The sequence below is a fragment of the Cebus imitator genome, unplaced genomic scaffold (genome assembly GCF_001604975.1).
Source record: "Cebus imitator isolate Cc_AM_T3 unplaced genomic scaffold, Cebus_imitator-1.0 Scaffold197, whole genome shotgun sequence".
NCBI lineage: Eukaryota > Metazoa > Chordata > Mammalia > Primates > Cebidae > Cebus > Cebus imitator.
Genome location: NW_016107512.1, coordinates 2830131 through 2856042, shown reverse-complemented (window position 1 = coordinate 2856042; position 25912 = coordinate 2830131). Strand labels below are relative to the sequence as shown.

General features: G+C 48.6%; 2 protein-coding genes and 1 pseudogene across 8 annotated transcripts in view; 2 read left to right on the top strand and 1 right to left on the bottom strand.

Moving 5' to 3' along the window:
- The window catches only part of TMEM63B (transmembrane protein 63B), a 28746-nt gene extending 17938 nt beyond the window's left edge, over nt 1-10808 (bottom strand). The window contains exons 1-5 of one of the 5 annotated variants that reach the window (XM_017547404.2): nt 10664-10808; nt 3155-3337; nt 2803-2882; nt 2531-2569; nt 1477-1567 (exon numbers count right to left, since the gene is read on the bottom strand). In XM_017547404.2, the coding sequence (XP_017402893.1) occupies nt 1477-1567; nt 2531-2569; nt 2803-2882; nt 3155-3313 (369 nt within the window). In that variant the 5' untranslated portion in view covers nt 3314-3337; nt 10664-10808. Of the gene's footprint in view, nt 1-1476; nt 1568-2530; nt 2570-2802; nt 2883-3154; nt 3479-9884; nt 10193-10663 lie in introns of those variants that run through there. The other 4 variants (XM_017547402.2, XM_037745344.1, XM_017547403.2 and 1 more) reach the window with 4 other exon arrangements.
- Nucleotides 10272-25665, top strand: MRPL14 (mitochondrial ribosomal protein L14). 3 transcript variants are annotated; one of them, XM_017547412.2, is made up of 3 exons: nt 10272-10372; nt 22719-22807; nt 25149-25665. In XM_017547412.2, the coding sequence occupies exons 2-3, from the start codon at nt 22737-22739 to the stop codon at nt 25513-25515; spliced, it is 438 nt and encodes a 145-aa protein (XP_017402901.1). In that variant the 5' UTR covers nt 10272-10372; nt 22719-22736; the 3' UTR covers nt 25516-25665. The 3 variants fall into 3 exon arrangements, with proteins under 3 accessions (XP_017402901.1, XP_017402900.1, XP_017402904.1); XM_017547411.2 differs by having other exon boundaries at nt 10305-10501; XM_017547415.2 differs by lacking the exon at nt 10272-10372 and having other exon boundaries at nt 25079-25664.
- Nucleotides 19396-20410, top strand: LOC108317148 (annotated as a pseudogene).
- Nucleotides 25666-25912: the final 247 nt, after the last annotated feature.

Here is a 25912-nt window from a genome sequence, read left to right as displayed (position 1 = left end):
GATCTACAGATTTCTCCAAACACCCTGTGGCTGTGTGGGCCAGGGTGGGATGGGTGGAGCTTGGGGTTCTAAGGTTAGCAAGGCCTCCAGACCTCCAGCTAATAGGAGTTTACACATGGTTACCAAAAGCAGAGAAGAGGGCCTTGCTGCCTGAATTCCTGCTATCTATCCTCTAGTCTACCCTGGAAGGACTAAAGCCCAGGGTCACTGTGAACAGCAAGATATCTCCCCACCTTCAGCCAGGCCGGCAGTTCACGCCTGTAATCCCAACACTTTGGGAGGCCAAGGTGGGCAGATCACATGAGGTCAGGAGTTCAAGACCAGCCTGGCCAACAGGGTGAAACCCTGTCTCTACTAAAAATACAAAAATTAGCTGGGTGTGGTGGTGCACACCTGTAATCCCAGATACTTGGGAAGCTGAGGCAGAAGAATTGCTTGAACCCAGGAGGCAGAGGTTGCAGTAAGCCGAGATTGTGCCACTGCACTCTAGCCTGGGTGACAGAGCAAGATTACATCTCGGAAAAATTAAAAAAAGAAAAAAAAATCTCCCCCCTCCACCCTCCAGGCCTGTAAGGCAGAGAGTGGGGATATTCAGGGGGGCTGGGCAGAGGGCACTCCATCCAGGAGAAGGTCCAGATGTAACACGGGATGGGGGAGAAAGGGCCCTTCAGCCATGATTCAGGACGATGCTACCTGTTGCCAATATCACCTGAGTCTGGGGACCATTTGGACACCTCTGGCTAGCAGGTGTGACAACTTTGCCACCTACCAGTATGAGTCCAACTCAGGAAGCTGACAGCCATCTTCTGCTGGGATTGCTGGAAGAGCTGCCATCCCTAGGACTTGCAGGCTAAGAGGGACTGATCAGGCCACCAGGTGTCTGAGGATTATCATTCTGACTAGGCCCCTCACTCTCATCAAATTAATGATGGAGAGCCAGGCAGGTAACACTTTTGTGTTAGGTCTGACATGAAAAGGGATCTGGGGTGTGTTATGAACTGCCATTCATGTGCCTTGTTAAAAGGGACCACTGCCACTCAGCTCCAATCCACAAGCAGGTCAACTGGCCCCACACAGCCAGGGCCACCCACCTGTAACCTCTGAGCAATGTGACGGATTGTTTGTTTTGCTAGGCAGGGCTGGAGGGCATATTATTATTTCTAAAACCATGACTAAGGAAAAAAGGTGGCCTTAAGATTAATCAGCAGATGTGGGCACAGAACTCTTTGTAGCAAACAAAGCTGGGAATTCATGAATGTTAGAGCTGTGCTAGTTTGGAGGCTATGACACAGAGGACAGGAGCCAGGAGTGCTGGGCCAGGGGGGTCATCCCGTGGCTCCTTGGATGAATCACTTTCCTTGCTGAGGAGGCCAAACCAGCATCCCTGACTCCACATCACTGACAGTGAGGGACTTCTCAGCCCATGTGCCCTGGGGGTGGGGTGGGGGGCTAAGAAGTTTGGGTGAGGGCACTCACATTGTCCCTTTGGTCAAAGTCAACGGAGCTGGAGACAGAGGTGAGACGCTCATACCGGTCATGGCTGTCGCCGTGCATAGCTGAAGCCACACTGGGGGTGAGGAAGATGAGAGATTAGAGAGCCTGGTGAGTCTGAGCCCCAGGGGATCAGGGCTGAGTGCTCCAGAGCTCCAGGGCTATAGAAGGCACAGGAAGCGCAGAGGCTGAAGCAGGGAGGAATGACTGCTCTCTATCCTACTTCCCTCAAATATGCCTCTTCCTTTCAGGGGGACTCAGGGTGGCAGTGGAGATGGGCACAGATGCTGGGCAGTGGGGCCTTGAGGGAGGAGGTTATCTTCATCATCACCCTAAGGAGGCTGAAGCAAGAATGCCAAAGGGCCCTGCAGTTCCAGAGTTGACCACCGGGGGCTGGGGGCAGGCAACAGAGTCAATATTACACAAAGAGCAATGAGGAGGTGGAGGAAAGGATGGACCAGGAGAACCTGGAAGAGCTGGGGAGACTGGAAAGTCTCCTGAGGGGGACTCTACCCTCCCTCTTCCCTGGCCTCAACAGCTGTTGCAATTCCAACTCCAATCCGGTAGACAGAGATGACAAAGTGACAAAAAAAGTCCAGACTGGGGACTCCTTGGGCAGCCCCCCTCCCAGGCCTCCAGAAGAGATGAGCAGGGAACCCTGAAATATGAAGATCTAGCTGTTAGGGGACAAGAAGCTGCCGGTGACACCCAATCTTGTCTCTGTGTGATTGTGTTGAGGATTTCCTGGAGGACAGCCCTTCTCCTCCAGCCAACAAGGGCTGCAAAGGCAGGGGCACAAAGGGAGGGACTTCTCCCCCACAGGGAGCCAGAGGGAGAGATGAAGGGGAGGTGAGGCAGAGACAAGCTGGGGAGCCCCCTGCTCTGCAAAGCACACCGCCTGCATTAATCCGAAACATGAGCCTGCAGAGGAGAAAACTGCAAAGAGAAACCAGCAACTTGGCAGGAAGAGAAGAGAAGCGTGAGAGAAGAAAAGGGAAAGCTGGTTTAGTGGGAATGAGGGGGCTGGTGCCCCACATACTATTCCTGTTCCACTCGGTCCCTCTCCTGTCGCCGAAGCCTGGGGACAGAGAACAGACAGGGTTAGCAGGGGTGGGGGAGAGTCCTTGGGGATGGGTGAGGAACAGAGGCCCAACTTAGGGCCCTTCTGCCCCCATACCCACATTGGGGCTAGTCCCTTTTCATACCCCCAGCAAAGGGGAATGAGAGAGGGCTGGCTCCTTCCTATTCCTGAGGAGTGTGGAGCAAGATGTGTGTGTGTGAAGAGCTGGAGGGAGGGTCCCAGACCCTTACCTGTCTGCATCTGTCACCAAGGCCAGCCGCCCATAGTCCCAGGCCACCTTCCGGAGGATAGAGAATAAGAACAGCAGTGCCTGAGGGAAGAGGGGGCAGTTGGCAAGTGCAGAGGCTGTCCACCTGCTGGACTAGGGGGCAGAAGCAGAGGGTCCAAAATCTTGTCTTAGAAGGGGATGACCCTGGCTTGGGTGAACAGTCAAAGGTGAGGCTTGGGCTGGATGATGGGAATTCCTCCTGCATTTAAGCCTGGGAAGCCAGGGGCAGGTGGGAGGGTGGTTAGAGCTGGAGGTGTTTGCCAGGTGTGTACAGGGCACAGATGCCAAAGTAAGGGGTGGCAGTAGACACTCACAAGGAAGCACATGAAGTCGAGAGCCAGCACGGTGGGGACGCCCCCAAAGGGCAGGCCCTGCAGGACAGTGCTGCGGATGCGGGCGCTGTAGCAGTAGTCCTTGGGGTTGCTGTTGTTGAGGGCCGTGGTGCCCAGTGTGGCCAGCAGAAAGGGCAGCATGGCTGCTACTGCCGCATGGTCCTCCTGGGCAGAGGGTGGAGCAGTCAGCTGGGCTTGCCCCCATCCCCTTCATGGCCTGGTAGGGTGGGCGTGGGGAGGGGGCAGTGAGGGCAGATCACCAGGCTGCCTGGGTGGGTGGAAGCTCTGGCCTCTGGAGATAAGGGCCTAGGGAGGGGAGAGTTGAGTCACATGGATTTACCTTCACTGGCTTTCTAGCTGTGACCCCATCCTGGGTCTGGGGAACTCAGCCCAGATTCCAGGCTTGGACTGAGGAGGCTGGTTTCATTAAGCTGGAAGGTGTCTGTGATTTTCTAACATCTAGTTAAATCTCTCCCTATCCCACCCTTACCCCCCCTCCCCTCCTCCTCTAATTCTCTCTGTCTTAGGACAGGGGGTGGAGCTGAACCTGGGAAGACAGGGATGGGTCTTAGGCCAGAGTGCTCAAGGGTAAGAAAAGGGGTCTCCACGCTAGAGGAGAATGGGTCAGGAGCCAACTGCCTCATCTTGATCTTTTATTTCTATGCCTATTAGAAAAATGGCATGATTTCATTTGCTTAGAGTTTTGAACTCTGTTAAATAACCTCAATACAACTGGCTTAGGTTCAACAATGGGTCAGAGTAGGAAGTCAAGTAAATAGCAGGACTTCTGGGTTTGAGTTACCTGCCTGACTCCAGCCACTCCTGCATATTCTCGTTTCTCTTCCCTATACCATTCTCCTCTCTCCAGTTATTTGCACAGGGATTACCTGAGTGTTATGAGCACTACAACTCCCAGAGTGCCATGCTCCTGCCTCTGAAGCAGGGCAGGCTGGGAAAGCTATGCCCTCCAGCGAGCTTTTCCATTGGCAAAGGAGGGGAGAGTGGGTGGGGGCCTCTTAGCCTGCCCCAGCAGCCAGGGTACTGCCTGGTTCCCTGCCACCGGCCGGCTGCACTGATGTTCAGGGCGGATGGGGTGGGCAGGAGGAGGAGGGAAGGGGCAGCCAGCCTGAGTACCTGGGTTCTCAAAGTGCATGGGGACAGAGCAGAGTGGGGCCCTGGGGAGGATCCCAGGATGGCGGATAAGTGTGGCCTTGGCAGATGCAGCACTGCCCCACCCATTTTACTGGGAGGCCCCTGGGGGACCCTTCTGCTGACAACAGTGAAGTTCTGCCTTGGGGCCGGAGAGGGGGGGGAAGTCCTCAGGGAAGAAAAAGGAAAATCAGACAAAGAACAACGAAACTAGGAACATTGACTACAAATTTGGGAGTAGGGTCCCTTAGCCACCAGGGTGACTCACAGGATTTCTCCTGCCTCTTCCTAACACTTCAACCACAGGGCAAGAGGTATAAGCCCTCGGAGGGGAGGATGGAGCTGTTTATGTGTTTCACTTGGTTCCAGGGAGTCTCTGCAAAGCCTGGATTAGGAAGGCTAAAGGAGTAACTGCGGTGTGTTATGCCTCCCCCTTTTCTAGTACATGCTGCCTTTAAAAACACATGAATTTAGTAATTGTATCAGGCACCATTTGTCCAGTGCCCTCAGTTTCAAGAATAATATATATGTGATTTCACTTAATCCTGGACAATCCTGAGTTGAGTCTCATGACATTTTAAGGTGAGGACACAGGGACTCAGGTTAAATGATCCAAAGTCACTAATAAAATGAGGGATCTCAGACTCAAACCTAGCTCACCTTCTTTCTAGAGCTAGAACACTTTTTAGGGCACCACGATGTTTTTCTGATGTACCTGGAACGGTACTCGGCAGACCACGAAAGCTTTATAAATGCTCATTTTCTCAGGTCAGAGAATCTGAGGGTGCTGTGGAAATATGCGTGTCCAGGCATGTGGAAATGTGTGTGTCCAGGTATGTAAATGTGTATTGATGTGTGGACCTGCGTGCAGGAAGAGCAAGGTGACTGCATGGCAGTCCACGGAAATGAAGGGAGCAGTTGGCTTCGAAGTGGGGGTGTGAATATGGGTGTGTCTGGGAGCCTGGGTATGTAAACATAAGATGCACAGAACCCTGGGGCACTATGGCAGGTTAAAGGTAGGTATAGGTATCTTGGGTCGGGGGGGGCGCTCTAACTAGTCCCCATTTTTCAATTCTCAACTCCAATAAACTCCAGCAATCTCAACATTCCATTCCCACCCCTTGCCTGTTTCTCTGAATTCCAAGGCTCCACCAGATCAGAATGAAATGAGAACAAGTCCCAGAGTACCATTCCCATCACCTCCTGTCTTCTCCACAGCAAAGAAAGGTAGAAAATTTTGGAAGCTTCTACCTCCATCCAGCAGGGTGGATGTGGGTCTAGCTAGATGCTTAGTAACTGAAATCACCATGCTCCTCTGCTGCCCGCCTCCTTGGGGTCACAAAGCACTCTCCCCTCCACAACTGCATTAATGCTCCCACCTGCACGGGAGGAAGGCAGGGCGCACTCAGATCGCAATCCCCATTTTACAGGGAGAAAGCAGGAACCCAGCAGGGGAAGCAACTTGCGCAGTGACAGGACAGGTAAGGGGTGGAGCCTGGGCTGGCAGCTCCACCGGTAGACAGGGCTACTCCTTGTGGGGGCGGGGTTTCATCAAGGGCAGCTGCTCTCAAAGCCAGCATTGGCCTGAGCAGCTGAGAAAAGGGAAGACACTGAGGCAGAATAACTTGGGGAGGGGAGGTGGCAGTTCTTTCACTCCAGAAGGTGCTTGCACCAGCGATAACCCACAGTTTCTCTAGTCTGATATTGAGGCTTTAGCTAGAAGTGTGTACAGAGAGTGATGGAGGATTTTATTTCTAGCTAATTTAAGGTTTTATTTTACCATTAAAGAGTGTGTGCATGGTAGGGATTGGAGAGCTATAAATTATAGGCTTTTTCTTTTTTTTTTTTGAGAAGGAGTCTCACTCTGTGATCAGGCCAGAGTGCAATGGCATGATCCCCACTTACTGCAACCTCCACCTCCTGGGTTCAAGCAATTCTTCTGCCTCAGCCTCCCAAGTAGCTGGGACTACAGGCACCGGCCACCACACCCAGCTAATTTTTGTATTTTTAGTAGAGACAGGGTTTTGCCATGTTGGCCTGGATGGTCTTGATCTTCTGACCTCATGATCTGCCCGCCTCAGCCTACCACAGTGCTGGGATTACAGGTGTGAGCCACTGCACCCAGCCAAATTATACGCTTTTTAGTTACTGGACAAGATTTAAGTTAGGGCTTGGGATCAAAGCAGGGCCATGTGGTGTGAGGAGAGGAGGTGAAGATGGAAACTAGCTGTTACTTAAATGTAATGTGAGTCTCAGTCTTCCAATCTGTAATAAAGAGATATGAATATCCTTACTCTACCTTCTACCCGCTTCAGAGGGATAGGTAAGAATGTGTCTACAAGTGAGCATAAAAGTAGTAGTAGGCAGGGTGGGGTGATTCACCCCTATAATCCCAGCAGTTTTGGAGGCCGAGTAGGGAAGATCCCTTGAGCCCAGGAGTTGGACGCTGCAGTGAGCTATGATCGTGCACTGCACTCTAGCCTGGGCAACAGAGCAAGACCTTGCCTTGAGGGGGAAAAAAAAAAAAAAGCTGGGCATGGTAGCGGCTCATACCTGTAATCCCAGCACTTTGGGAGGCTGTGGTGGGAGGATCACTTGAGCCCAGGAGTTCGAGACCAGCTTGGGTAACATAGCAAAATCCCAACTCTACAAAAGATACCCTGCTAAAATTTAGCTGGGTGTGGTGGTGCACGTCTGTAGTCCCAGACTCTGGGAGCCGAGGTGGGAGATCACCTGAGCCCGGGGAGTTCCAGGCTGCAGTGAGCTGAGATCGTGCTACTGCACTCCATCCTGGGCGACAGGTAAGAGACCCTGTCTAAAAAGAAAAAAGAAAAACAGAAAAAGAAGAAAAAAAAGTAGTAGTAAAATAACACATGTATTAAATGTTTTTTTAACTCTTCTTTTGTGTCAAGCACTGTTCTAAGCACTTTGCAAATATAACTCATTTGTTCCCCATCACAACCCCAGGAAGACACTGAGGTACAGAGAGGTTATGGGAGCTGCTTAAGGTCACACAGCCAGTCTGTGGTAGACCCAGATATGGACCCAGGCTGCCTGGCTCAAGTGTGAGCTGTTAACCACAACACTTTGCAGAGATATCTGCAAACAGAAGAGCCACTTCCACAAGGCAGCCGGAGGCAGCCAGTTACCACTCTGGAGAAATGCCTTACCCTATTTCTACCTGCTTGCCTTTCCTCTTGCTTGTAGCCTTCTTCCACTCAAGCCTTGGGTTTGTGATTTCAGGTTCTGAGGCAGGTGTAGGGGACAGGCACCATAGTCTGATGGTTAAGAGTACAGACTCTAGGATGTGACAGACCAGGCTTCTAACCTGGACAAATTACTTAGTCACCCTGGGCCTCAGTTTCTTCATTTGTAAAACAGGACAATAATCCAGTTGTGTCGTTGTTCTGGGGATTAAACAAGATGACTTACGTAAAACTCTTAATATAGTTCAAGGCATATAATGGGCTCCAGAAATTAGCTATTGTTATTAATACGGTGTGGAATAAAAGGGGTTGATTTAGAGAAAGAAAATTGGTAAAAATAGAAATAAGATAAAAACACAGAATTTAACAGGATAGAAATGCGACAGAGTCCCTCAGTCATGTTGGGCTTCTTATTTAGACCTAAATTTACACTGTGTTAGGGACTAGACCACTGAGTGACATGAAATAGTCTCACTCTTCAAACATACCCTATCCATCTGCGGCAGCCTGGGAGGTGGGGGCATGGGAGAATGATGGGTCAGAAGTTCAGAGGCGATAACCCATTATTAATCAACTACTAGGCAGGATGCCAAGCTCTTTACTTCTGTTACCTTGTCTGTTTGATCCCCATGATAAACCTTGTAAAGAGGTGGTAGTAACCACACTTTTTTTTTTTTTTTTTTTTTTTTTTTTTTTTTTTTTTTTTTTTTTTTTTTTTTTTTTATACATGTGCCATGGTTTTTTACTGCAGCTCTCAACCCATCATCTAGATTTTTATTCCTTGTAACCATGGACATCTAACAAAGATTATCCCATAATTCTTCCCTAAATATCAAATATTCAATATGAATTTTCTTAAGAGATGGGTCTCACTGTCTTACCCAGGCTGGAGTACAGTGGTGAAATCTCGGCTCATTGCAACCTCTGCCTCGCATGTTTAAGCCATTCTCCTGCCTCAGCCTCCCGAGTAGCTGGGATTACAGGTGTGTGCCACTACGTGGGGCTAATTTTTTTTATTTTTAGAAGCGACGGGGTTTCACCACGTTGGCCAGGCTTGTGTCGAACTCCTGACCTCGGGTGATCTGTCCACCTCAGTCTCCCAAAGTGCCAGAATTACAGGCTTAAACAGTTTTTTAATGGAAACTGAGGTTCAGACAGGTTAAGTAACTTGTCAAGGTCACATAGCTGAAGAATGGTAGAGGTAGAATTTGAACCCAGGTCTCTAAGACTCTGCTATACTTGAAGGGAACTTGTATGATGTCCAAAGGGGGTTCTTAGTTACCCACCGCCTGCCTTCTACCTTGCCATGTCCCCACCCACCCACAGGCTGAGACTGCACTGAGTGAGCCAACAGCAGGCCCCAGCATGTGCCACCTGGGGCATGCCAGGGCCTGGACCCTCTGGTGCCCTGGAGGACAATCATGCTGCCAGCACACTCCCACTCCCCTCCTCACCCTGGCGTGGGAGGCAGGGCCCCTCTTCAGCAGGTGTTGGGCACACACAGCCTCATTGCTCCCCGGCTGCTGCAGACCGGTATTGGGTAGGGAAGCCCCAGCCCCTAGAGCAGTGGAGTGTTCAGGCTTGCCCTGAGCGGCCAGACCTCTGCCTAGGGGACCCAGGCAGGTGGCAGCACAGAGCCCCAAGGGCAGCCAGCCCCTCTGACCTCTCCTCCCCACTTCCCAGGCGTCCTTTCCTTTTCTGGGGAACAAGACGCCAAGCTTTGGGACTGTTCCCCCTAAACAGTCAAGACAGCCAAGAGTGACAAAGCGGCGCCCCCTCCCCCCAACAGGGCCTTTGCCCCACTCTCGGTTCCGTGTCTGAATCTTTTCCCCACCGCACCCTCCAACGCAGGCCCGGGCGGCTCATGAATGAACTGCACTGTGTGGGGCGCAAGGAGAGGACACGCTCCTGGGTCCGGCCGCCTCCCCAGCCCGCCGACCATTCAGTCCCCAGACCGGCCAGGGGCAGCGGCCGGCCTCGTGCCAGCACCTGCGAACCCTGCCCTTGCCGGAACCCAAGCCCGAGCCCGAGCCCCTTCCCCGGGCCGGCTTCGGGTGTACTAGCCGCCGGGAGCAGCAGAAAAAATAAAAGAGATCGAGGGCATCGGACTTGGCGACCCCGGGATCCAAAACTCGGGGGCGGGGGCCGCTAGTTCTCTACAGCGGCAGCGGGCGGGGGGGCGCAGCTGACACCTCCGAGGGGCGCGCACCTCTGGGGACGCGCACCTGCACCGGGCAGGTGGGAGAAGAGTGGCACTCGGGGGCCGGGGGCGGGGGTCCCACCCCTTGGGATCTCCCCGGGGCTAGGGAGAGCGGGCGGCGCGTATCTGGACCTCCGGCAGCCGGTGGAGGACTCACATTTGGCTTGGGATGGTGCGGGGTTGGGGGCAGCGCGCACTACCGCTGAGTCCCGCGGGCCCGGGCACCTCTGGGTCCCGCAGGAGGTTGAAGGGAGGGGACGCGCAGCTGAGTCCAGGTTTTTTCTTTGGGTGGTGGTGAGATCTTCGAAGAAAAGAGCGAGGGCAGGGGAGGGGTCGCGTACTCACCCCCAGGCGCAGACTCGGCTCCAGCTCGGAGCCCCGGGTTGGGGCGGGGCGGGGCTGGGGGAGGGGGAGGGGGAGTCACTGGGCGGCTCGAGCTCCGGGCTCCTGCGGCGGCCGCGGCAGTGTATGGGGGGGGGGGAGCGGGAGGAGGGAGGAGGAGGGGGCGGAGCTCCGCAGGGCCCGCCCCCCACGCCGGCGCACGCAAGGCGCGCGCGCGCGCACTCTCAGATCGCGTCCACCGCGTTGGCCCTGTAGCGCAGGCGCTGAGGGGAGGCCGCGTGGGGCTAAGGCGGCGCTTGGCCGGTGGGTCCCGCTGCGGGATTTTCCCGTGTGGCGAGAGCGGTTTGTCGGGGGGCGGTGGTGGGCGTCAAGCCCCTAATTCTCTCCTTCGCCTCCTCCTTTCTCTCCAGTAGGGGAGGCCCACTCCCCCGGGTGAGTGAGGAGAGGCCAGAGTGGGAGGCTTGTGGGCCCTTTGGGGGAGAGGGTCAGTGGGAGGGGTCCCAACGGGGAGGGGAGGCCCATGACTCGGACTCTCCTTCCTTCTGCTCTGCATGGGCGGCTTCTGCGACTCCTCAGTCCGCGGCCCGCGCTCACCTGCTTTCCCGGGGTTGCAGAGCAGTACTGGGGAGGTCTGGCTGCGTCCAGCCGCCGCAGGTCACTCCGGCGCGTCTCCTCCACTGTCCGCGCCGCCCTCCCCTTTCACAACTTGGATTTGGAGATGAGTTAGCCAGACGCCTCTGTGGTGTGTGGAGTGAGTTCTTGCTTTCACTCTGTCACGCTGATGAGTGCGCCCTCCCCCAGGCCAGGGGGTTCCCTGGTTTCTCATTTCACTGGAGACTGCTTCTGCCAGTGATTAAGACTGGAAAGATGGAGAGACTGAGAGTCAGATTTCTATGTATCACCCACACAAATAAGATCACAAAGGCACAACGGGCACCAACTTGGTATTTTAATTTCTCGTTCCTGGAGGGGACAAAAAGGAAGTATGCTTTCCACAGCGGACGATAAATGAATTTTGCCACCATAAGAGATGGATGGGACTGAATTTATAAAGAGGTTAACAGGGTATATGACAGACATCTTGGGGTACTTGGGAAACTCTGGGAGTTAGGGAGATACTTAACTCCCAGGGCGGCTGGTGCTGGGAACTGCCACTGCTGGACAGAAGGACATTGCCTACCTGGCGAGTTTGGATCTTATAGTTGGTCAGCTTCTCTGCTGTATGCTGGTTTTTCAAGGGATCTTTAGTAGCTTTCGGAATGCAACTGTAAGGTTTGATTTATTTGCAGTGTTTTTCAAAGTGAATCCTATTGGTGAGTTGGAAATTAGATCACGGCCTTTAAAAAAATGAAATAGAAAATATAAGATGGTGTTGCACTTAGTAAGACAACATTTGACATTTGCATCAGGTGTACACACACGTGTGAGTGTATCGTAGGTGTTCTACAGTGTGTTTCTGTAGGTAGCAGTGAGAAACGCTTGAAAAGCATTGGTCTCCTGTATCCTGCTATTTGCCCTCTTGCCTTTCTTTGCCTGAGTATTTATTTATTTATTTATTTATTTTTTCCTTTGTTCCCGAAAATTCACTCATTCATTTATTCATTCGTTCAATTCTGTTTTATTCTATTCTGTTCTGTTCTGTTGTATTCTATTCTGTTTTGTTTTGTTTTTTAACATGGGGTTTCTCCATGATGGCCAGGCTGGCCTCGAACTCCTGACCTCAGGTGATCCACCCACCTAGGCCTCCCAAAGTGCTAGGATTACAGGCGTGAGCCACCGCTCCCGGCCTGCCTGAGTCACTTAAAATTGTCCGTGATTATGCAGTTAGCATACCAGGAATATGCAGTAAAGAACAAAGTGGATGTTTTTCATGGAGTTTACTGTGTGAGACGAAAGGCAGTTCACTGTTCATCACTGGAAATACTGTACGTGCTATTGAAAAACAAGGATTTTATTGAGGTAAGAAGTAGGCTGGCTTGGGTGGACGCAGTGGCTCACGCCTGTAATCCCAGCACTTTGGGAGGCCAAGGCCGTTGGATCACGAGGTCAGGAGATGGAGACCATCCTGTTTAACATGGTGAAATCCCTTTTCTACTAAAAATGTAAAAAAAATTAGCCAGGCATGGTGGCATGCACCTTTAGTCCCAGCTACTTGGGAGGCTGAGGCAGGAGGATACTTGAATCTGGGAGGCGGAGATTGCAATGAGCCAAGATTGTGCCACCGCAATCTAGTCTGGGCGACAGAGCGAGACTCCATCCGAAAAAAAAAAAGAAAAAAGAAGTAGGTTGGCTTAATTAGGAAAGGCAGTTTTTTACCTGTGACAGAAAGGAAGATGGAGATAAAGCCCGTTTTTGGTAAAGTACCTGGTGGGAAGGGTCTTGTAGGCTTGGACTCTGGGAGTTGTGAAATTGCTTGTGTGGACAATAAAATTCACTTTGAAGTTGAGTAGAACTATAATGGATATCTGAAAAATGGAAGTGGAAGCCATAGTTACCTGGTTTTTGGACTTCTAAGCATCACTAGAAGGCATTTTATTTTATTTTTTTGAGACAGAGCCTCTCTGTTGTTCAGGCTGGGGAGACCTGTGTGCAGCGGTGCTATCTCAGCTCACTGCAGCCTCTCCTGGGCTCTAGCAATTCTCATGTCTCAGCCTCCCAAGTAGCTGGGACTGCAGGCCAGCGCCACCGCTCCTGGCTAATTTTTGCATTTTTAGTAGAGATGGTGTTTCACCGTGTTGCCCATGCTGGTCTCTAACTCCTGGCCTCACCACTCGATCTACCCAACACAACCTCCCAAAGTGCTGGGATTACAGGCGTGAGCCACCTTGCCCAGCCAGAAGGCATTTTTTTTAATGTTTTTATTTTTTACAAAAAAGTATAGTTATGAATCTGAGCATGTGGATTCTTGAACTATTTCTGCCTGTGCCTAATTAGGGTTAGCACCTAATCCTCAAGGAGTGTGTGAACCATCAAGTGACACTTTCCAGGGCAAGCATTTTGAAAGCCTGAAATGAGAATTGAGTGCCTTGTGGAATCCATTAGGGAACAGTGGCCAAAATATTTTATTATTGCTCCTGAATATTAAGGATAAAATGTTTCCCTGGGTGGTGGGGAGCTGGGGGAGCGGGGAATAACAACAACAAAGTTTCCCTGGAGTTCATTTTTCAGGTAGTTGGGCACTGAACATGGTTATGTAGACTCTCCTTAGCTTCTAGAATCTTCAGTTTTGCGACAATCCTTTAAAACCTATTTTGCTCCACTCCTGTCTTTGGGATTGTGATATCTGGGCCCACCTAAGATGGATTTTCCCACTGTGAGGTTACTTAGATAGGTCTTATGACTGGCAGGGGTGGGGAGGGGGTGGGGGCTTGAAAAGCAGGTTATGGTTTAGCCTTCTTTTTTATAGGCTGATGGTTTGTCTGGGTTGTAGCCTATCCTGTTATGATTTTACATGTGTATTGACAGTGACAACTAGTATGCAAGAGAAGAATGTGGTTCAGATCTCAGAAATATTCTGGGTCAGGTAATATGCTGAATATTTAAAAAGACAATAGTAAAGTAGTTTACCATTCATTAGTGAAATAGCTCAGAGTAGGAAAGCCCTCTGTTAAAAACTCAAAAAAAAAATCGGGGCCAGGCGAGGTGGCTCATGCCTGTAATCCCAGCACTTTGGGAGGACGAGGCAGGAGGATCACAAGGTCAGGAGATTGAGACCATTCTGGCTACAACGGTGAAACCCTGTCTCAACTTAAAAAAAAAAAAACTTAAAATATTGGCTGGGCACCGTGGCTCACACCTGTAATCCCAGCACTTTGGGAGGCCGAGGTGGGCAGATCATGAGGTCAGGAGTTCAAGACTAGCCTGGCCAACAAGGTAAAGCCCCATCTGTACTGAAAATATTAGCTGGGTGTGGTGGCGCATATCTGTAATCCCAGCTACTCAGGAGGCTGAGGCAGGAGAATTTCTTGAACTGGGACCAGGAGGTGGAGGTTGCAGTGAGCAGAGATTGTATCACTGCACTCCAGCCTGGGCTACTGAGCGAGACTCATCTCAAAAATAAAAAAAATCAAAAAATCGTTTATGTCTTTAGAAAAGAGAGAAAGCACCTTAACCATGTTTACTCTAAACTGAAAACATTTTCAGGGCTGTTATCTTAAAGAGGCACCCATGGTGCTACCTGGAGAATCAGGGAGTGAGCTTGTTCTTGCTGGCCAGGATCTGGTAAACAAACTATTTATCCTGCAGAACTAGTCCCTACTGAATAATTCAGAGAAGGATTGTCCACATTAAAATGATCTCTTACATGATGAAGCTAAAGTACTTCCATTTCCAGACCTCTTTGCTTTTCCCAATATGATCTTTTTTTGACAGAGTCATTGAGACCTGGACAAGTGATTCCAGGGTCACAGACTTAGTTTGAGATGCAGGAAGGATAGAGTGAAATACAGGCATTCCATCAGCAGGACCCTCCCATCCCCAGTCTTTAACATTTTCACACTGCTCTCCTGCCTATTTGACATCTCCATAAACCTGGAGCCCACCTAAACCTGGCCCAACGTAGGTGCTAATAGGAAAGGAATTATGTATGCGATTAAGTAGAATTTTACTTTGCCTTGTGCCTTTTTTCCTGAGTTTGACCATATGAAGAATATAACAAATTTATATCTGGATTATAGATGCTTGTACACTTGTGAGGTAGGGATGGGAGGGGGAACAAAACTGGAGTAGATAAAATATGCAAATCTATACATTGAAAAACCATCTTGAATAATTGAGAATTGTCTAACTACTCCTACTTACCTTTTTTTTTTTTTGAGACAGAGTCTCACTCTATCACCCAAGCTGGAGTGTTATGCTGAAATTATGCTCACTGCAGCACCCAACCCCTGAATTCCAGTGATCCTCCCCCACTCAGCCTCCCAAAGTACTGGAATTACAGGTGTGAGCCACCACGCCCAGCCTGCTTTAAATATTTTTGCAACAAGGTGGGGCATAAGTTAGATAAAAAAACAAATGTAGGACAAGAATCCTAGACATGTTTTCCCTTTGTGAAATGGGCTTGAGAGATGGGGTTTTCTCAGTGGTAGCTTTGGTGGAAACAGCCCATCATGCTATTGAGGGATACTACTTATTGGTACTGCTGCTGTGAAAACACACACCTTTGCAGATGACTCAAAATCAGCTTTAGCTTTGGTCTGAGGCTGTCCTGAGTGTAGTGCAGATATTTAATGAAGAGATGGCTTTTTATTTCCTGAGTTTTTAAAAGATTATGTGGCAGCCTTGCCAAAGGAGGAGTACTTGCCCTGTGTATGTGATACGTTTGTTTGTGTCCATGAAGCTTATTAGTGGCTAAAGCAGCATCTTCACTGTGCAAATATTGTATAGTGTTTAACAAAAACCTTGGGCTCTGGTCTGGACCTTGTTGCCTTCTAACCTTGGATGAGTCAACCAACAAGTCTTAGCATTTCTGTCTTCATTTCTCCAACTCTGTGGAGCCTGCAGAACTGTTCAAAATCATTAGCAGATTCAGCTGCCTTGCAGACTGTTGGTCTTTCCTGTTTGTCTTTGTTTCCATTGGGAGATCGGAATGAAATCTTCAAAGAAAGTGATCTGTGTGAAAGCACTTCGAGAATTGTAACATGCTATTGTGTGAGGTTAAAACCCCCCCCCCCCCCCCCCCCCCAAACTTCCTGAAAGGAAAGTTGGATAGCAAAAACAGTAATAGGTCTGTAAGTAGCAATTGAAAGTACTTATTGGTCCAGAATAATTGGGGAGAAACCTGAGATGGGAGGGGTTGTGTCTGCATGACAGGACAGAGGGTCCCAAGAATTCCTTTTTGTTTTTGATTTGTCAGAGCTACCAGGCCTTTGCTTTTTCTACGCTGATTAAGAAGGACATTTATACTCACACACTGGCAGAGTTTGTCCTTTTTGTGTCTGGGCTTTCCATTTGATTTCCTCAGTGTCTCTTTTCCCTTCCGTTGCATACTAGCAGAACCTCCTTTAAATGCTCATTTGTGATTGCGCTTTTGTTTTCTCCTTTTACTGTAGAGTCCATTCCCCTTGAAAGGTCTTTAAAAGGTAACCTGCCAGGCACCTAAAGATTGAAATTATTTAGGTAGAAACAATGTATGATTATATATAGATCTGTGATACTAAATATATTTTGCTGATCCTCAAAACTTAAAGTAATGGTACATTCCAGCTTTCCACAAAGCGTCAGAGGTACAGGCTCTTTGTGTCCGCCCTTCCAACTCAGAGTAGCTAAAAATGAGCTCTCAGTGCCTATGAGGCTTTCCCAAGTCACTGGGAGCCTGGGTAAAGGGCACAAGAAAAACCACCAACCCACTGACATGGAGCCTCCCTGGAGCTGGAGGTTGAGTTATCCCTCCCTCCCTCCCTCCCTTCTTTTCTTTTTTTTTTTCTTTTCTTTTCTTTTTTGGTCATCTAGGCTGGAGGGCAGTGGCGTGATCTCGGCTTACTGCACCCTCCTCCTCCTGGGTTCAAGCAATTCTGCCTCAGCTGGGGACTGGCTGTAGCTGGGGCTACAGGCGCACGCCACCATGCCCCACGAATTTTTTTGTATTTTTGGTAGAGACAAGGTTTCACTTTGTTGGCCAGTCTGGTCTCAAACCCCTGACTTCAGGTGATCTGCCTGCCTCAGCCTCCCAAAGTGCTGGAGTTGCAGGCGTGAGCAACTGTGCCCAGCCATAAATCAGTTCTGCCCACTTAACTGAGAGTCACTCAGCTGTAGTTGTGCTAGGTACCGTTCTGGGCACTGAGTGTCTGGCACTGAGCAGAGCAAGGGTGGGTCCCTGCTCTCCCAGCGCATACATTCCAATGCGATCTGTAGGGCGATGCCAACTCCCTGGTATTCCTCTGAAATCCAGTCTTCCCTTGCCCCTGCAACTGAAGGGAGATCTTAAAGCAAGATAGAAAATGAGCATGGCTTGGATTGTATTAATTTCTTTTTCCTTTTCCTTCCACCCACCTTCTCTTCCTCCTTGCTTCCCCCTCCCCCACCACCCTGGGCTCTTTTTAAGGAGAGGTTGTGGTTCAGTAATTCATACTCTGAAACTGGAGGGTAATACTTAGTGCTGACCAGGAAGTGGCATGAAAAGCCATCCCTGGCACCAAAGTTTTCCAAATATTTGGTCTCCTCTAAGTGAGAGTGTTGTAGAGAAGGAACTGTCATTGAAGCCAGTGTTTTTACACAAGACTCAGAATGACATTGCTTGTAAAACAAAGCATTGTATATAGACTAGGTCTGAAGTGATTCAGAGTCTGTGTCCACAGGGTAGATTTATGCTAGGAAATAATATCGGGGTCCATCAAAGTTGCTTTGAAGTAAATTGCTGCCTCCATTACTCTTCCGTGATCCGAAGCAGTTATTTCATTGGTGGAATGCGGCATTTTCCATAGTGGGCAGTGTATGTAGGCACCAGGCCCAAGAGATGAGTCCAGGGGGCCTGGAAACAAAGCACGGGCTAATCTTCCATGATTAGCACCATCATTCTCTTACAGCACGTTTGCGTGAGATGTCCTGATTCCTAAAATACAGATAACAGCTCTACCGTGTCTGGATTTCCCTCTGTTAGAGCCATGGGCGAAGTGGGGGATCTGTCTTTCTCCTGGCTACTTCATTTATTTTATTCAACAAGTATTTATTGCACTCCTACTGTTTATCAGGACTGTCTGGGGTCTTTTGCTAGGAAGAGGAGGATACCACAGGTTTTTTTTGTGTGGGGGGGGAATAAGGGACATATATACAATAAGTGAATGTATTTGATTCTTTTGTGCTTTCAAGTTCATAGGAATGCTAACTGCTGTCCATTTGATGTCTGAGTCCTTTGGGTTTGGGTCTAGAGGTCGGTATCAGATCCACGGAAGAGCTAGTGAAAAGTTACTGAATTGGGCTTTTTCTTAGGAAAATGGAAGCGCTCCCTAGAGACATGAATATATCACGCTTTTGTTTGACAGTAATACAGGTAATCCTTACCATCAAAGTCTGTGTGGCTCCTGAATTCCTGTAGCATGTTCAGGTGCCATGTTGTCAGGATTTCTGGTTTCTGAATTTTGGATAAGTGAGTAGGAAGAAATAGAATGTTAAAGGACATGAGCCTCATGTCAGTGTCCATGTTTGGATAGTCAATATTGGCTCAGTGAGAGTTACACTGGCACAAGGATGTCCCCAATGTGCAGGAGGGGTAGCAATTGATGTTGCAGTTTGACACAAGACTTCGTAGGAGGAGACGCTTGTGGAGCTGGGTCACATTTGTCTAGGCAGAGATGAGTGTCAGTTGTGGAAATGGCTTGTGAACAAAGTGCAGAGAGGAGGCCTAAGTTTGTGTTTGTGCACTGACAGCCCTACAGAGTTTAGGGAGGTGCTTTCTGATGATACCCGAGTCAGGAAAGTTCTGGGAAGCTGTTAAGTGCTTCTGCAGTTCTTGGACGAATATCAGTGCTCTGGAGGAAGCAGTGTGGTGCTGAGATGCAGGGTGTTGCAATTCTCGGGAGAGGGAATGTGGGTGGTACTGGGTTAATCTTGAGGGTTCTGTTCAGGAAACTCTTCTCTCCCAGGGATCGAGACCAAGGGCGTGCCAGTGTCAGATGGGAACAGCTTGGCAGGGATTTGAGCTAACTGTAGCCTGGACCAGAAGGACTCTGCTTTTCAGAAGTTTTGTTGTTTGTTTACCGCCAATTTTTAGTTATTGCTCTGACTGTGGATCTCTTATTACCTTCTATACTACAAATTGTCTTTGAAACTTAAAGTGAATAATTTTCACCTGGTATGTGTCTACATTTCAGTTCATTCAGCAAGCACTGAATTGGCTGTGAGTAAAATGTGCATGTGACATCAGTATTTTTTTTTTTCAGATGGGGAGTCTCACTGCATTGCCCAGGCTAGAGTGCAGTGGCGCGATCTCGGCTCACTGCAACCTCCACCTCCTGGATTCGAGCATTTCTCCTGCCTCAGCCTCCTGAGTAGCTGGGATTACAGTCACCCGCCACCACGCTTGGCTAATTTTTGTATTTTTAGTAGAGAAGGGATTTCACCATGTTGGCCAGGCTGGTCTCGAACTCCTGACCTCAAGGGATCCGCCTGCCTTGGCCTCCCAAAGTGCTGGGATTACAGGCATGAGCCACCGTACCTCGCTGATGTCAGTATTCTTGATGGAGCAAACATGATCTATTAGTTGTAAAATATTAATATTTAAATTAAAGTTGCCATGTTTACTCTGTTGAGTAAGAGCATGGGTTTAGGAAGCTGACAGCTGGGGTTCAAATTTCATCCTGGTCACTCCTAGTCTTGGGCAAGGCATGTGACCTTGGACAAGTTATTTAACCTCTTTGGGCCTTATTTCCTTGTGTATGACAATGAGACTAATAATAATGGTACCCACTTTGTAGAGTTTTTGTGAGGTTTAAATGAGATGGTAATGTAAAGCACTTAGCCTGGTGCCTGACACATTGTAACCATTTGATAAGTGTTCATAAAGAAATAACACAGAAGCAGTTTCCATCACAGCAGGTGGGAAATGGCCGAGTATCTGGCCTCCATCTTCAGCACCAAGAAAGACAAAGTCAACTGTTCATTTTATTTCAAAATTGGAACATGTCGTCGTGGAGACAGATGCTCTCGGTTGCACAGTAAACCAGTGCTTAGCCAGACCATTGCCCTCTTGAACATTTACTGTAACTCAAAACTCTTCCTAGTTTGCTAACGGTTTGCGCTGTGCCGTGAGCCCTGTTGAGATGCAGGAACACTATGATGAATTTTTTGAGGTTTTTACAGAAATGGAGAAGTATGGGGAAGTTGAGGAGATGACCTCTGTGATAACCTGGGAGACCACCTGGTGGGGAACGTGTATATCAAGTTTCGCCTTGACGAAGATGCAGAAAAGGCTGTGATTGACTTGAATAACCATTGGTTTAAAGGACAGCCGATCTACACAGAGCTGTCACCTGTGATAGACTTCAGAGAAGCCCTCTCAGTATGAGAGGGGAGAATGCACATGAGGTGGCTCCTGCAACTTCATTCATTTGAAGCCCATTTCCAGAGAGCTACAGTGGGAGCTGCATGGGCGCTGTTGCAAGAAGCATAGATCAAGATCCCAATTCTGTGACCGTCATTTTTGGTATAGAGACCATGGTCGTGGCAGTGGCGGTGGTGGAGGTGGCGGCGGAGGCAGATGGAGTGTGACAGGAGGCAGTCGAGAGATCATGAGAGATCTGGGCAATTCTGAGCCATGCCATTCTTACCTTATGTCTGCTAGAAAGTGTTGTGGTTTATTGACCAAACCAGTTCATAATGGGAATTTTTTTTAGAAAAACAAAAAAAGAAACCCGCAAAGATGGGTTTCTGAATAAAATTTGCAGTGATAATAGTTAAAAAATAAAAGAAAGAAATAACACAGAAAGAGGCCAAATGACCTTTCAAGCTGCTTGACACCCAGAGCTCTCAGGTGAAATGAGCTTTGGTATAGCAGAGCACCCTTGGACTGAACCTGGATCCAGTCTGGTTCTGCTCTTAACTAATTGTGGGACTCTACACAAGTTAATCTGCCTGTATATCATTTTTCTAATTTTAAAATGATACATGACATCGTGATGATGAAGATGATAATGATGATAGCTAATAGGTAATGAGTACTAGGCACTGTGCTAAGTACTTTGCATGGCTTATCTAATTGAATCCTCATAACTACCTTGGGGGTAGATTCTGTTAGTATCCCTGTGTTTCAGATGGGAAACCAAAGCTCAGCAGTTTAGTTACTTGTCCTGGGTCACCTCACCAGTAAAAGTAAAGATGGTCTTATCTGGCAGTCTGATTCTCTATGTGTCAGATGTTATGTCACAGTCTTGCATACATTAGCTGCCTTCTTTTGCATTTAATTTTCTAATCATAATTACATTTTAGTTAATGCTTCATGGGTTGTCTTAAGGAAAACATTTGGGAGTAAGTTTGGGATTTGAGGCTAAATTGTAGTTAATAAGCATTTAAAGGGCAGGCATGGTGGGTGGCTCACACCCATAATCCCAGCACTTTGAGGCTAAGGTGGGAGGATTACATGAACTCAGGAGTTCAAGACCAGCCTGGGCAACATAGTGAGACTGCCATTTCTACAAAAAAAACAAAAAATTATCCTGGCATCATGGTGCTTGCCTGTGGTCCTGGCTATTCAGGAGGCTGAGGTGGGAGGATTACCTGAGCCTGGTGAGTTCTGGACTGCAGTGCACCACTGCACTTCAGCGTGGGTGACAGAGCAAGACTGCCTCAAGGAAAGCAAAAAAAAGTATTTATGGAGTGTCTAGGTATTCCTGGGGAAGAATGGATTCCCCTGCCCCCACCCCAACATTCTTATTAAATAAAATCTTTTTTTTTTTTTTTTTTTGAGACGGAGTTTTGCTCTTGTTACCCAGGCTGGAGTGCAGTGGTGCGATCTCGGCTCACCGCAACCTCCGCCTCCTGGGTTCAGGCAATTCTTCTGCCCCAGCCTCCTGAGTCGCTGGGATTACAGGCACGCACCACCATGCCCAGCTAATTTTTTTTGTATTTTTAGTAGAGATGGGGTTTCACCATGTTGACCAGGATGGTCTCGATCTCTTGACCTCATGATCCACCCGCCTCAGCCTCCCACAGTGCTGGGATTACAGGCTTGAGCCACCGCGCCCGGCCTTAAATAAAATCTTATCTGAGGTGGTTTGAACTTGTGCAAAGCAAAGCTGTGTGTAAATACTACAGTGTAGAGGCTTTTCTCAGCAGACCTCTTGAACGAGCACCTCTGCAGCCAAATATTTGGGTGGAAAAACGGGTGTGCTTTGCAGGTGGCCGCAGGCCTTTCTGAAACACACCCTTAAGTGATGCTCAAGTGTTTCAGGTCAGTGGCAGCTTCCATATTTGTTGTTGGTGGGGAGCAACAGGGTTGAGATTCTGAAAACTGGAGCCACAAGTCTTGGGTTGGTGTTTGCTCTTTCAGCTCTTCAACTTGGTTTCCCAAAGCCCACTTTCAGCTGTAGTATGGTGTAGGTCATTGTTCCATGTTGCAGTGTTGTTTGGGAGACTGACCTAAATAGAGACACTGGTCAGTGACTTGGCAAGAGGAGCCTTTGGCTCTGCTTTGCTGGCCTTGAGCTATACAGGTGTTCTGGCCTTCACATTTAGGGGAAAGGTGATATAATGACAGACAACTTGGGTGGCTGCTTAGATAATTTACTTTCTTTTAGGGAGTTAAAGTGTTGGTTTCAGAAGGCACATGAGTATCAACAAGGGCAATAGTGTGCAGTTTTTCCTCTATGGAGGACTCGAGAAGAAGTCCCTGGCGGGGTTTATAACAGAGGGTTCACGTTTTCCTCCTGCCTGTGGAAGTGATATAATAAGGAAGGCATTCTCTGTGCTGTTGGTTTTTTTTAATAGCAGAAGCTGTTGTGGGCCATTCTACCTCTCCAACCCCAGAGTTAGAACATGAATCAGCAAAATTGGAACTAGAGTTCTGTCTAATTATCTGTGTATCCTTTAACCACTAAGATTTATATTTTGTGACTAATGATCTTGTTCTGGAAGTGCCATCTCCCACACAAGTCCCCAAAGAAAACTGGCTCTAAGGGCTCTTAGAAATCAATTTTTCCCCCTTCTGTTTTCTCTGCAGGATTTATCTTGGGATCCCATGGCTTTCTTTACTGGGCTCTGGGGCCCCTTCACCTTTGTAAGCAGAGCACTGATCCATCGCTGTTTCAGGTAACTTCCCATTAAGTTCTTAAAACTGTGTCTTAAAGCCTCCTATCAGGGCTGGGTATTATGGTGACTGGAACAGGAGTGAAAACCCAGGGAGACAGGCATGGGGTTGGGGAAAAGCTAAAGGGATCAGGCTGAGCTGGCCTGGTTGGTCAGGTCACAGGATGGGGGGATAGGTAAGGAGGTGATGTTGCTATGTTAGAAGTGCGACAGGGAATGTCATATGGTGGAAGCTTTTACTCTTCAGTCCTTGGAAGACTCTTATAGTGAATCTCACATCTCTCAATCCTATCATTCCCCTAGAGCATTAAAATCCTCGCTTTTAAAAATGGAATTTTTTTTTTTTTTTTGAAACCGAGTTTCGCTCTCTTTGCCCAGGGTGGAGCGCGATGGTGCAATCTCAGCTCATCACTACCTCTGCCTCCCGGGTACAAGCGATTCTCCTGCCTCAGCCTTCCAAGTAGCTGGGATTACAGGCATGCGCCACCACGCCCAGCTAATTTTGTATTTTTAGTAGATACGGGGTTTCTCCATATTGGTCAGGCCGGTCTCGAACTCCTGACCTCAGGCGATCCACCCCGTCGACCTCCCAAAGTGCCAGGATTACAGGTGTGAGCCACTGTACCTGCCAAAAATGGAATTTTTTAAATTACAAAAACAATACATGCTTATTATTACGAAGAACTTGAGCATGATAGAAGTGTGACACCCTCCCCTCCTTTTAGATGCCATACCAGGAGAGCACCGGAGGCACGCCCATTGGCAGACATGCTTCTCGGTCTGATCAACTCCTCATTGCACAGGTGTTTCCTGAGCACTGAGCCTGAGGTTGGCTATACAGAGTTGAGTGAGAATTGCTTCCTGTCCTGAAAGAATGCTCACTGTCAGCCACAGGAGCCAACTTGAAAATAAGCAACTCTAAGAAAATGTGATAGAATATTATAATAGAGGATCGTACAGTGCTTTGGAAAGCCTCATATACAAGCTGCTAGTGGAGGAAGAGGAGGAGAAAGAGTGGAAGCAGTCTTCTCAGAAGGGAGTTGGGGGCAGATCCTGTCTAGGCTTCCAGGGAGAATTGGGAGGCAGGGTGTGCTTGGGGAACTCCAGTAGTTCCTGGTTGCTCCTGTACAGAGTGGTAAGATATGTGGCCTTAGAAGGAAGGTAAATTGGGACAAGGTTGTGGACAGTGTAGACGGTGGGGAACCATTGAACAATTCTGAGCAGGAGTGGCATCACTTTCATATTCTAAAGAGAGCTTTTCAGTAAAGTACTAGGAACCACCTAGGACACTAATGCCACAGTCTTGGTGTAGGGGGGTGAGGAAGGAAGTTGTTGGTGGGATTGAAGAGGAAGGACATAGGTGCTTAGGAGGTGATATCAACAGGACTTGGTGGCCAGCTGATGTTGGTGGAGAGAGATTATGCCTTGGGTTTCTGGTGTTGCTGGAGAACCCATTATCTAGATAAGAAGTGTAGCAGCAGGAGGAAGTTTGCAAGGGGAGGCAGTGAGCTCAGTTTGGGACCTACTGAGTTTGTAGTAACTGTGGGGCATGTTGTAGGGAGCTGAGGAGAGTGGAAATATATAGGATTAGAATATAGAAGAGAGGTGGGGCTAGAGATGGAATTTACTAGTTGGCAGCAATGCTGATGGTAAGCTTGCACAGAGTTGACATTAAAAAAAACAAGAGGTCCTAGGATTACCCTGTGGAAACACCAGCATCAGGTGCTAGCATCAGGAAAATAGGAATCCCACTGTAATCAGTTTGCCCACTAATACCTTGTCTGCCTTTAATAAGTACTCTCTAATTTTTTTTTTTTCTAATGAGAAAAAATGTATTAAAAGATTATTACCTTGACTTATTTCCAGTTTCTGCTGTGTTGTGTCAGGGAATTCCCTTAGCAAACTTACCCATATCTTCTAGTTCTCAGCAACATGTAAATAAGAAAATTAGGGAATGGGTGTATTCTGGGGAAGCAGGTTTTTCAGGATAGGCAGTGGGTGAGGCATAGCCCCTTAGGGATTCCTTTAAGTCCCCAGAGTCCCTTTGGAAATCAAAGGCTTTAAGTTATGGCTGCTATGAAGTTAATTGTCACAGAAAAATTGAGTTCTCTTTAAAACCCATCCAAATTGAGATCTTGACATAACAGCAAAAGCTCTCGATTGTGAGGAAACTGTGTGGGTACAGATAAGTCTTCACAAAGTCCTGACTTTCTGTTGCTGCTTCTGTACAGCACTCTGCTCTGTGTGTGTTGCTGACATGTACTTTCTCCCTAGCCTTGCCCTCAGAGGCTTGTGCACCCTGACCAGGAGAGATACAGACTGCAGACTTTTTTTCTCCCACCAGCACCACTGGGAGCCTGAGTGCGATTCAGAAGATGACGCGGGTACGAGTGGTGGACAACAGTGCCCTGGGGAACAGCCCATACCATCGGGCTCCTCGCTGCATCCACGTCTATAACAAGAATGGGGTGGGCAAGGTGGGCGACCAGATACTCCTGGCCATCAGGGGACAGAAGAAAAAGGCGCTCATTGTGGGGCATCGCATGCCTGGCCCCCGAATGACCCCCAGGTTCGACTCCAACAACGTGGTACTCATTGAGGACAACGGGAACCCTGTGGGGACCCGAATTAAGACACCTATCCCCACCAGCCTCCGCAAGCGGGAAGGCGAGTATTCCAAGGTGCTGGCCATTGCTCAGAACTTCGTGTGAGTTGAGCCCAGGCCTCTGGTTGCAGGAGAGTTTGTGAATGGTGCAGTTCCAAGAACCACACTTTTGCTAAGGGAGCTTGGGAGCCACATGGCTGCTCCCTTCACACTGGGTAATAGTGTCCTATGAGAGAATAAATATATTAATTTATGTTCTTCCAGAGCTTTCTGGGATGTAGTGGGAAAGTAAATGACACTGGAGTAGTTCCAAGGTGGCTTACCCAAATCTGGCCACACAGGGTGGCATTCTTTACACGGAGCAGCCGTGGTGCCAGGGTCTAAGCCCTTGCTTTTCTGATTTAAACCCTATGAGTTCATCCACAACTGACAGGTCCTGGAAAACCAAGGAACACACCATGTACCAATTTATAAATGTACTGTGGGGTCTGCCACTTTCTAAC